This window comes from Giraffa tippelskirchi, chromosome 9 (assembly GCF_054371585.1).
Source record: "Giraffa tippelskirchi isolate mGirTip1 chromosome 9, T2T-mGirTip1v1.2.pri, whole genome shotgun sequence".
Taxonomy (NCBI): Eukaryota; Metazoa; Chordata; class Mammalia; order Artiodactyla; family Giraffidae; genus Giraffa; species Giraffa tippelskirchi.
Window position 1 is genome coordinate 1,650,765 of NC_137283.1, and position 12,142 is coordinate 1,662,906.

General features: G+C 40.6%; 1 protein-coding gene across 50 annotated transcripts in view; it reads right to left on the reverse strand.

Moving 5' to 3' along the window:
- The window catches only part of NEK10 (NIMA related kinase 10), a 249,969-nt gene that overhangs the window by 31,967 nt on the left and 205,860 nt on the right, over window positions 1-12,142 (reverse strand). For all 50 annotated transcript variants that reach the window (XR_014065243.1, XR_014065246.1, XM_081529548.1 and 47 more), the window contains 3 exons: window positions 2,983-3,091; window positions 214-266; window positions 75-130 (listed from right to left, as the gene is read on the reverse strand). Coding sequence is in view for 48 of the 50 variants with exons in the window: in XM_081529548.1 (XP_081385674.1) it covers window positions 75-130; window positions 214-266; window positions 2,983-3,091 (218 nt within the window). In the remaining 2 variants the exon portion in view is untranslated. The remainder of the gene's footprint in view (window positions 1-74; window positions 131-213; window positions 267-2,982; window positions 3,092-12,142) is intronic.

A 12,142-nucleotide genomic window follows, 5' to 3' on the forward strand; every position in this document is an offset into this window, starting at 1 on the left:
GGGACCTCTGGAATCAAGGATAGAGAAATTAAATCCAATGTTCTATATTGAACTTTCACGTTTCTAGATCTCACCTCTTAGAAGTAAAATTGTAATAGCCACTTTCCTCTAGGACTTCCTCAATCACAGTCTAAAGTTGAAAAAAAAAATCAGGTTAGTACTGAATTAAAAGCAACAAAATAAAATCATTCAGAGGCAGTACAAAAACCTCACCTGCATCTGTTCATACGTTATCCCCTCCTCCAAATCAAAGCTAGAGGGTAGACCTGGAAACAGATAAATTATGAAAAGTCTGACATTTGGCTCATGTTTTCTTCAGTTTTACTGGCAATCAGAACTCACATGCAATGAAAACAGGTCAGTTTCTTAGTGATGAAAATGAGTACTTACAAACACATTCCAAATTATCTTGGCTTTTAGGGTGGTGGTCACAAAATAATACACAAGATTTATAGGAATTGCTCATGGTGTAAATTGGACAATTAAGTTAGGGGTGTGTGTGTGTGTGTGTGTGTTAAGGACAGGTGAAGAGTGATTCTAAGCATAAATTTCCTGATAAGCAAAAAAAGAAAGAAAGAAACTCTCCCCAATCCATCAGCAAAAAGAGTAGATATGTTCTAGAAAGAGAATAAATTCTCAGAGGAAAGCAGAAATAGCCAGTGGACGACATCAAAGATCTGACCATTTCCTATGGTTGCCAGGAGGAAAATATATTTGAAATTGGAGGACAATAATTCTTTTGAGGTTTGGCATGAGTATGATACACCAGCACGTTGACTACCCCGATACCACCCAAAGTAATGTTGGCCAGTCTCCACTCCAGTCAACCCACACTTACTCATGTGGAGGCCTGGGAGTTCCCCTGCCACTTAGGAGAGAGAAAAGTGATTGAAGATTAAGAGGATGCATGCAGATATGAGTCCTGGCAGCTTGCTTTTCAAGTTCAGCTTAAAGGCATTGCCCGAAGTGCTCCTCGGTTCTGCTCTCTTTGCTTTTGCCCCTTCTGCCATGACAAGGGACACAGCTTGTCCGCTCTGGGGTGAGGCATCCAGCTGCTGGAAGAGCCTGTCAACTCCCTCTCAGGCCACTGAGAGATTTTCAACAGAGCTCCCCACTCAGCAGGTCTGCTGTGGTAAGAAATCTGGCCTGTGACTGACCAACCTGCCCTGGAGGATGCTTGTAAAAGCAGATGACTTCACTCTAGTATGATCATCTCTAGATCCATCCATGTTGCTGTAAATGGCAATATTTATTCCTCTTTATAAGTAATATTCCATTGTATGTATGTATGTGTATATATCTATGTGTGTGTGTGTGTATATATATATATATATATATATATATATACACCGTATCATACTAAATAAAGTAAGTCAGAAACACAAATTTTATATATCAGTGATATGTGGAATCTAAAAAATAATACAAATGAACTTATTTACAAAACAGAAACAGACTGATAGACACAGAAAACAAGCCTCTGGTTCCCAAAGGGGAAAGAGAGGGGGGTATGTTAGGCATACGGGATTAATAGACACATAGTGACCCAGGTTAGTCACCAGTCGTGCCTGACTCTTTGTGACCCATGAACTGCTGCCCGCCAGGCTCCTCTGTCCATGGGATTTTCCAGGCAAGGATACTGGAGTGGTTTGCCATTTCCTTCTCCAGGGGATCTTCCCGATCCAGGGATAGAACCCAGGTCTCCTGCACTGCAGGCAGATTCTTAACCAGCTGAGCTACCAGGGAAGCTCCCATACATGCTACTATATAAAAAATGAATAATAATGATTTACTGTATAGCACTGGGATATTCCGTATCTTGTAATAACTTTTAATGGAAAAGGAAGACAATCTGAAAAAAGAATATATATATATATATATATGAACCACTTTGCTATTTCCCTGAAAATAATGCAGTATTATAAATCAACTGTAGTTCAATTACAAATAAATAAAAGCAAATGACTTTAGATAACAGTTTATTTTGATCTTAGAGATTTCTCAGGGACAATTTTAAATGAAATTGTACCAACCCAGGTTAGCCTTATCCCAGGAGTCCAAGTCTTAGGGAAAGTTTGATAATTAATACATGACATGATTTGCCTAAATTAGGCAACAACAAAAGTACAGTAGACTTGAAGATTCTTTTTGACTGAGGAGATGGAAAGTCTTCATTTAACCATAAAAGCTTCACATCTGTCTGCCCTACTGAGAGATATAACTATAGTTTATAGGGATTCAAAAATTACTTAGGAATTCTGTAACCTCAGAGTAGTTTGAAGATCTCTTCTGGGGGTCAAATATCACAAGGAGGTCCTTATGCTGAGTCCCTACATACTGGCTAAGCATATTTATATAGTTACACTGATCCTTGCTATAATCCTAAAATGTAGGTACCATTTCTATTCCCATTTTATAGGCAAAAAACCTGGGATTCAGTGAGGTCAAATAATTTTCTCAAGGTCAGTTACTACTAAGTGGTTTAGCTGAGATTTGAATGTAGGCATCCAGGTTTACAGAATACGTGCTTTTAATTCCTATGTTATATTGCCTCCCTACATAAAATTTTCACACACACACACACACAAAATTCAAATACATCTGATTTGGATTCTTCAGGTGAGTTTCAAATTTTCTGTTTTATTCAAACTCTTCATATCTGCTTTTTATGTCCTTGGATGCTTTGGGCCATTTGATTTCCCATCAACAGATATGAGGAAATAAAAAGAAATTCGATTTACCCACACAGATTCTGTTCACTTATGGTATTAATAAATGATGGAGGAAGCTGTCACAAGTGGGTAAAATAACTCTGAGGGAATTTCTAGATTCCTACTGTATGTCCCTTCCAACTGTCACTGCAGATAGTCAAAATAAGCTCGCCTTTCATTTTAAGTTGAAGATAATCTTTTAAGGATAGCTGTTGATCCAAACAACCTATTTCTTCATGAAAGCCAGATTTCCTGTGTTGAAGACTGTTACCTGTTGGGTCATTTGAGGACAGGCTGCTTCCACCCAATGAATGATGCAATAAGTGGTAATCTGCTGTGAAAAAGTTGGGTTCAATTGGTTCTGGAGATCCTTGAGATAACTGGAACAGAAAAAGCACAATTACCTCTTATTTCACCTTCAGAGTCACATGACATGAAACCTCTGTGTGCGTCTTTGCTCAGAACAGTCAGTGCTCTTCAGCGGTCAATCCCTATCTACAGATAAAGACCCACCTTCTTCCCTTCAAAAGAACTTATAAATTAGGGGCAGGCAAATTACAGTGAAAGCAAGCAGACAATTCCTGGTCACATGAAAAAAATATTCTATATCTTTATGAGAACAAAATAAAAATACAGAAAAACAATGGTATGGGCCTGGGATATCAGAATGTTATTTTTATCAGGCATAGGAGGAAAAAGCTACAATCATTTGACAAAACATTATTTTTAGCTCAAATCATCCCTTTTCATGTATATGCTTTGAACAATGCCTTCGTGTTTGATCAAAGCAAACATGTTTCTTGACACATTTTCCTAAATTACCATTAATTTTCATCTCCAAACATTAATTCCCAACACTGTAAAGGGAAGAGTAATTCACTAAATGTCAGAACTTACTGTTCCAATTATTTAATACCCTTTTGTAAAGCTGAACTTTTTCAATGAAACTTTCAAAATCATTTCACCTTTAATTCCAACCAGCACTTGAGCTGGCCAAATTTTTGTGCCTATGTAAAACAATATATTTTTAACATGTTGATTCATATTAATAAACCGGAAACAAAAGGCACAATTTAGACTATGCAATAGTATTTGCCTTGTATACACAAACTCTCTTCACGAATGAAAATATATCATTGTTCAATCACTTGAGAAAATCTTTTGGCAGTTCACAAATAGGTCCACTCTTGAGCCAACAATTCCAGTCTTGGCTATACTCACACAAGAGAAATGAGTACTTCTGTTCATCAAAAGACATGTACAAGAATGTTCACAGCATATTTATTCATAATAATAAAAAAACTGGAAAAACCTCAATGTCCATGGACAGAGGACAGATAAATATATTGTGGTGTGCTTATCCAATGGAATTTTGCCAAACATGAACAGGAGCATGCTATGAATATGCACAGCAAGATGGATAAGTGTTGAGAAAAGAAGCCAGACACAAAAGGATATACAATGTATATCTTCACTTACACATATTTTCACAGCCAAAAAAATCTAACCAATGGGGACAGAGATCAGGACAATCAGTACCTTGTAGCAGGTGGTAGGGTCTGACTGGGAAAGGTGGGCAGGAGCCTTCTTCTCGACTGGAAATGTTCTATGTATTAATGCGGTTGGTTGTCTTGGTTGTCACATGGGTGAATATATAGGTAAAAGTTCATGGAACTGTCGTACTTCACTGTATACACTTTGCATTTTATTGTGGTGGTGGTGCTGTTGTTCAGTTGCTGAGTCACGTCTGACTCTCTGTGACTCCATCGACTATAGCAAGCCAGGCTCCTCTGTCCTCCGCTATTTCCGAGTTTGCTCAGATTCATGTCCATTGAGCCAATGATGTTATATTACCATCTCACCCTCTGCCAAACCCTTCTCCTTTTGCCTTCAGTGTTTCCCAGCATCAGGGTCTTTGCAAATGAGTTGGCTCTTTGCATCAGGTGACCAAAGTATTGGAGCTTCAGCTTCAGCAACAGCCCTTCCAATGTATATTCAAGATTGGATTTCCTTTAGGATTGATTGGTTTGATCTCCCTGCAGTCCAAGAGACTCTTAGGAATCCCTTGCATTTTATATCTTAATATAAACATTTTGTATTAACAACTGATAATTACTCCATCAATGTGCATTGGATATTTATAAGTACAAATCATTTTTGAGTTTTCTAGTTTCTATATTGCCAATAAATGCTACATTTTAGAAAAACATGTGAATCATCCTTTTTCAATCTTGGAAATTTATTTTCCCTACTTTAGTGACAACTGATAAAATTAATACCCCATCTGTTATAACAGTGTAATGAAGGAAGATTTGATGGTTACTCACTTAATAAATTTCTCGTCAATGCTGTTAGGAGGCAATTCAGATAGTCTTAAGCATTCTGTAGTTCTTTTATTCAAGCTAGTAGATTACTTCAACTGAACTTCTTAATATCCCTTGTAATGCTGAAAATGATTTCCTGGTATTACCTTCCAAGTGATTTCAGAGGGGATTGTTTTTCATATGGCTGAGCATAGGAGTAATTTGGCCACCTGAAATTTTCATCCCAAATATTTCTTAGAAAGCTTATTTAAAGTCAACTTAGTTATTAAGTAAATATCCTGGAACCCTAAAGATTTCACAGGAGGAAGATGCTTAAAGCTGCACAGTAGCATATGTGAATTGTGGCCTGTAGAGGTCGAAAGAGTCATTTTAAGATGACTGGACATGTCTTTATCATTTATTTAAACCTTGAAGAAAGTATTTCAGGTTTCCGGTGCCTGTGTCACACTAACTGTCTCCTTCAGCCTAAGAGCTGTGAATTCTCAGAAGGATGGGCCCATGGAAGAAGCCAAGGACTAAAATTCCTTAGGCTTGTGTTTGAGCCCCAGATACATTTATTTTTATTCTAGAAATTTTCCAGAACTTCTTTTTGCAGTTTAGTATTTTGATGTATACTATACTCTTTCAGCAGATCTTTTTTGCCCCTTACTATGTTGTGACATGAGAAGGTTTTGCAAATCAGAGATGTAAACCTTTCAATTCACATGCAATGATGATCTTCCCAGCTTGTCCACACCATGCAGGGCAACACAGAGGACACAGAATCCATCTGGCCTGCATGGGACTTGCAAGTGAACTGGGAAAACAGGCTAATATACATAAAACCACAGGGCAATTCGTTAAATAATGAAGTATGAAATGGGGTGGTGAGACCTAAGTTTACGTATAAAAAGATGCCTTGTGAAGACCAGTATGGTTTTCAGAAGCTCTGGAGAAGAAACACTAAAGCTGAAGCACAAAGGCTGGATTTGGGTTGGATGCAAGGAAGCCAAGTGATCATTCCATGTGAGAGGAACTTGAGGGCAAAGGCTGGGCATATTAATGGCAAGTGATAAAGAGCTATGACATTAGTCCATATTATAGAGGCACTGTGGATTTAGGATGAAGAGAGGAAAACTAGTTCTACTCATTAATTCAGGGAGTATTCTTTATTTAATTTTTTTTTGTTTTTAAAACAAACAAAAAAAAAACTTTTTGGCTGTGCAGCACAGCATGCAGAATTTTAGTTTCCCAACCAGGAATCAAACCCATGCCTCCTGCATTGAAAGCACTGAGTCTTAACCACTGGACAGCCAGGGAAGTCCTCGGGGAGTAGTGGTTTTTTAAATCAGCCTTTGTGTGTCATGCACAGATTCAAACAAGGAAAACAATCAATATTGGCTAAATATTGTATTCTTGGAGCTTACTGACTCATTAGGGAGAATTATGACTGTGAAATATATATTTACAAATGTATATTTGTAAAATTGCAAATGTGCCAAACACATTGAAGGCCAGGCCCCTGGTTCTAAGAGGTAACAGATATAACTAAGGGAAGGCTTTCCTGAAAAAATGACACGTGTGCTGAGAGCTGAAATAAAGAGTAGGAGTGAATAAAGGATGGAGTAGGAAGAACACTACAGGCAGAAGAAAGAGTGTGTACAGACTTGGGAGGAAGTGGCATGGCAGCTGGGCACTGTGGCCAGCGCACAGACAGCACAGGGCAAGAGTGGTGTGAGGTGAGGGTGGAGAGAGAGGCAAGGCTTGGACCAGACAGGACTGTGAACACCATTGGTAAGGATTTTGACATTTTATACTAAAAGCCCCTTGGACAATTTCTTGTCAGATTTCTATTTTGAAAAGATCACCCTGGATGCAATATATATAATAGCTTGAGTAGGGCTGGGAACTCAGGGTGAACACAGGCAGGTCAGGAGGAGGCTCCAGCAAACAGTGGAGTCCTGGCTTGGACCCAGAGTTAGACAGTGAAGCAGGAAACTGGAAACAGGTGTCTAGAAACATTGGCAAGTCTGGCAAAATGCACTGGAGAACAAGTTGATCAGCAAGGAAGTGTGGCTCTAGTGCAAGAGATATAAAGCTTGGATAAAGTGGAAACCAAGAGGAGGAGGAAGACCAAATATTCCCACCTAATCACAACAACAACAACAACAACACCTGTGGCCACTGATTCAGTACTTACTACCTTCTGCTGCTGCTGCTGCTGCTGCTGCTAAGTCACTTCAGTCATGTCTGACTCTGTGCGACCCCATAGACTGCAGCCCACCAGGCTCCGCCGTCCCTGGGATTCTCCAGGCAAGAACACTGGAGTGGGTTGCCATTTCCTTCTCCAGTGCATGAACGGGAAAAGTGAAAGTGAAGTCGCTCAGTCGTGTCTGACTCTTAGCGACCCCATGGACTGCAGCCTACCAGGCTCCTCTGTCCATGGAATTTTCCAGGCAAGAGTACTGGAGTGGGATGCCATTGCCTTCTCTGTACTACCTTCTAGATATAGTCAATATTCTATTTGGTTCCTCCAACTACCCTGTAACTTAGGCATTATCCCCATTTCACAGATGAGGAATTTGAGAAGTAATTTGTTCAAAGAGCATAGGTAGTAACTGGCAGAACCAGGGCTAGAACATAGGTGGTATCACCAAAGGCCAAGCAAAACCACCTACACTATGAAAATTCCCCAGGTGTTAATGATTTAGGAGATGCAAGAGATAAGGTGGAACAGTTGAGAGTGACCCAAGGATTAGAGACAGAAGAAAAGGAAGGGAAAACCAGACCACCTGACCCGCCTCCTGAGAAACCTGTATGCAGGTCAAAGCAACAGTTAGAACTGGACATGGAACAACAGACTGGTTCTGAAACTGGGAAAGGAGTACGTCAAGGCTGTATATTGTCACCCTGAATATTTAACTTACATGCAGAGTACATCGTGAGACATGCTGGACTGGATGAAGCACAAGGTGGAACCAAGATTGCCGGGAGAAATATCAATAACCTCAGATATGCAGATGACACCACCCTTATGGCAGAAAGTGAAGAAGAACTAAAGAGTCTCATGAGGTAAGTGAAAGAGAAGAGTGAAAAAGTTGACTTAAAGCTCAACATTTAGAAAACTAAGATCATAGCATCTGGTCCCATCACTTCATGGCAAATAGATGGGGAAACAATGGAAACAGTGACAGACTTCATTTTGGGGGGCTCCAAGATCACTGCAGATGGTGACTGCAGCCATGAAATTAAAAGACACTCCTTGGAGGAAAAATTAAGACCAAACTAGACAACATATTAAAAAGCAGAGACATTAGTTTGCCAACAAAGGTCCGTCTAGTCAAGGCTATGGTTTTTCCAGTAGTCATGTATGGATGTGAGAGTTGGACTATAAAGAAAGCTGAGCACTGAAGAATTGATGCTTTTCAACTGTGGTGTTGGAGAAGACTCTTGAGAGTCCCTTGGACTGCAAGGAGATCCAACCAGTCCATCCTAAAGGAGATCAGTCCTGAATATTCATTGGAAGGACTGATGCTGAAACTGAAACTCCAATACTTCGGCCACCTGATGTGAAGAACTAACTCATTTGAAAAGACCCTGATGCTGGGCAAGATTGAAGGCAGGAGGAGAAGGGGATGACAGAGGATGAGATGGTTGGATGGCATCATGGACTCAATGGACATGAGTTTGATTAAACTCCAGGAGTTGGTGATGGACAGGGAGGCCTGGTGTGCTGCAGTCCATGGGGTCGCAAACAGTTGGACACGACTGAGTGACTGAACTGAACTGAACTGTAGTACTTTATTGGTCAGTTGAGAAGATAGTACTTTTTAGGCAAAAACTAAATAAAAGAAAATAAAATTTGTAGGAGAAACTACAAATGTAACCCTCACTAAATTCTTCAAATTATATCTTCTTTTCCATATCATAGGGCTTCCCTGGTGTCTCAGATGGTAAAGAGTCTGCCCACAATGTGAGAGACCCAGGTTTGATTCCTGAGTAAGAAAGAGCCCATGAAGAAGGAAATGGCAACCCACTCCAGTATTCTTGTCTGGAAAATCCCATGGATGGGGGAGGCTGGTGGGCTACGTTTCATGGGGTCGCAAAGAGTTGGACACAACTCAGGTAGTAACACTTTTTCCATATCATAAAATAAGGTTATCTTTGTTGTAGAACAACTACATAAACAATTTGGAACCTAATCAACTGAGATAGTACTCTGAAGAAAATTAAGCCAAAATAAATGAAATTAGTAACAGGTACCAGAAGTGAGAAATGTTTCCACATCTTTTATCACACTTCACTTTTCAATTATCTTATCTTTTTTTTTCTTTATATTTTTCTTGTTCTCTTTGACTGAATTACATAACATTTTAAGACATAAAATGTTGCCTGATTTTTCATTTTTTCCTAACCTACAGCTCTTTTCTATTAGTATTTATTAGACTTTATAGGTCACTTTGTTAACAGAAAAGTCCAGTATTTACACTCTCTAGTTTCTTAGGCTCAAATCTGAGAGGTTGATCAGGTGCAGATTCAAGTGTTTAGTATGTACACTTCAGAGGTGTGCTGTGTACCTCCATCAGGAGGCATGTACTGTCTGGCCTGATGGCAGGGAACTCTTCATAAGGGTAAGAACCACCACACACATAGTATCAGATGAGGAGAGCACAGCATTCTTCATAGGATAATTTAATCTGCATCTTAACAAAGTTGAAAGCAATGAATCTATGCCCCCCTTTGGTTCCCTCATGCCCCAGAACAGGAACAGAAGGTGGCATCCTGTGAGTGATGCTGCCACAGCACAGAGGAGGCAGACAAGCTGGGGGTGGGGGCATGACAAAAGAAAAGGAGAAAAAAGAAAGACACCAAGGAAAGGATGCAAAACTGAAAACCCAAGTCACAAAGAGGCAATGATTTGTTCTAAGGACAGGCGTGCTGGGATGACAGAGCAGGGACAGGTTGCAGCACCGTCAAGCCTCATTTCGTAGCAGGCACATTCCTCTCATGAAGCTAGGATCTCAAAGTAAATGCGTGTACAAACTGGATTATTCTGAACATCATTTTAATAAGAACATAAAACTTAGGAAAATGTGATGTTTTATGCGGGATTTGAACTTTTTATCTTTTAAAAATCTATCTATTGGAGTCTTCCCTGGTGGTATGCAGTGGACACAGGTTTGATCGCTGATCTGGGAAGATTCCACATGCCATGAAGCAGCTAAGCCCATGAGCCTCAACTACTGAGTCTGCACTCTGAAGCCTGCGAGCCACAGCTACCGAGCCTGTGCACTGCAACTACTGAAGCCCACGCACCCTAGAGCTGGTGCCCTGAAACAAGAGAGGCTGACCCAGAGGAGACAAAAAAAATCAATTTGTTGGTATTCATGATGTGATATGTGAATATCACACACTAAATATCTGAAGTCTCCTCCACCTCTATTTTGCTCTCCCCATCTTTGTTTCTCAGCCTTATTTGCCAAGACAATCCAAAAGATCTCTCTAATCCCCGAGGAGGCAGGGTTTATAGTTTGTCTACCTGCAGGTGTGCATTCTTCTCCCCACCTCCTGTTTGTGTTGTGCACATACCACTGATGTAGGCAAAAAAGCAAAAACATACTCTTGGTATTTCTTATCGAACAGCCTATATGACTGTCAGGGTAACTGAGACCACCTTGGGCCCGTGTGGCTCCTCCTGTCCCCCTGACCTCACCCAGGACTGTACTGGCCAGTAAGTCACTTCTCTGTTGTCAGGGCCTTAGTAGTTAAGAGAAGCTTTTTAATAATCATCATGACCAGGTGGCCTCCGTGCTCCGCTAGTCCCCAAAGACAATGATAAAGATGTTGGCTGAGGTATTCCTGGTGCCCATGAGACCAGTTATCAATTCATAAACTTGACTTAGGAAGGCACGTCCTGTTTCCAAGCACCATCCCCTCACCCTAAGTTAACTATAAAACCATCCCAGTGGCTCCTCGAAGGTGTGGGGAGCAGCTGCCAATGCTTCTGGGTCATTGTCCACCTGATCCCCATCCCACCTTGTAAGTTTGCTGTTGTTCAATCACTAAGTCATGTCGGACTCTTTTGCAACCCCATAGACTGTAGCCTCTGTCCATGGGATTTCCCAGGCAAGAAACTGGAGTGGCTTCCCATTTCCCTCTCCAGGGGATCTTTCTGACCCAGGCATCAAACCCATGTCTCCTGTATTGGCAGGTGGATTCTTTACCACTGAACCACCTGGGAATTTCACCCTGTAAGTTATCCTGGAGCAAACTTGATTATACAGAGTTGCCTGCCTTGTTTATCGGTCTCAAGATACCTTCTCAGTTCAGTGGGCACTTTTGGTTCCCTCCATACTCCAACACTGCCCAGATTATGAGTTAATTTATGCTACAGATTGGATACAATAAATTTTTCAAATAAACCTTAAATAAAAAGTTCATTGGCAGCATGCCTGAGCCAAAATTTAAGTATATTCTGTTGTTCAGTCACTAAGTTGTGTCTGACTCTTCGTGACCCCATGAACTGCAGCTTGCCAGGCTTCCCTGTCCTTCACTATCTCCCTAAGTCTGCTCAAACTCATGACCATTGAGTCAGTGATGCCATCCAACCATCTCATCCTCTGTTGCCCCTTCTCCTCTTGCCCTCCATCTTTCCCAGCAGCAGAGCCTTTTCCAGTGAGCTGGCTTTTGCATCAGGTGGCCAATGTATTGGAACTTCAGCTTCAGTAACAGTATGTGCTGAAACTTTTAAAAAATACACAAAACTGGAACAGAATCAAGCATCTTTACACCAGTGGGCCCGAGCTGTTTGGCCTGTGTCTTTCTGGGATAGGGGAATGGAACCTGTGACCATCTCCAAGGCCTGTATCAGAATGGCTACCAACAAGGTCAAAAGGACAGCCTTTCGCCAAGTTGTGTTAATCAGAAATAAACAGTTTTATTTCCATCTGGGGTTGATTTAACCTCATTGTGATTTAGTTTTCTTATGTAAGAACAGGAATATTTACCAGCACCCAAAGTCTAGGAGACTCTCTAATGTCAAAGACGAAAAGAACTTTGAGAAATGGCTCATTCCACCTTCTTAAGTGATAAAAATTATGGCCTCAGATGCTTAAGTGACTTGTTCAG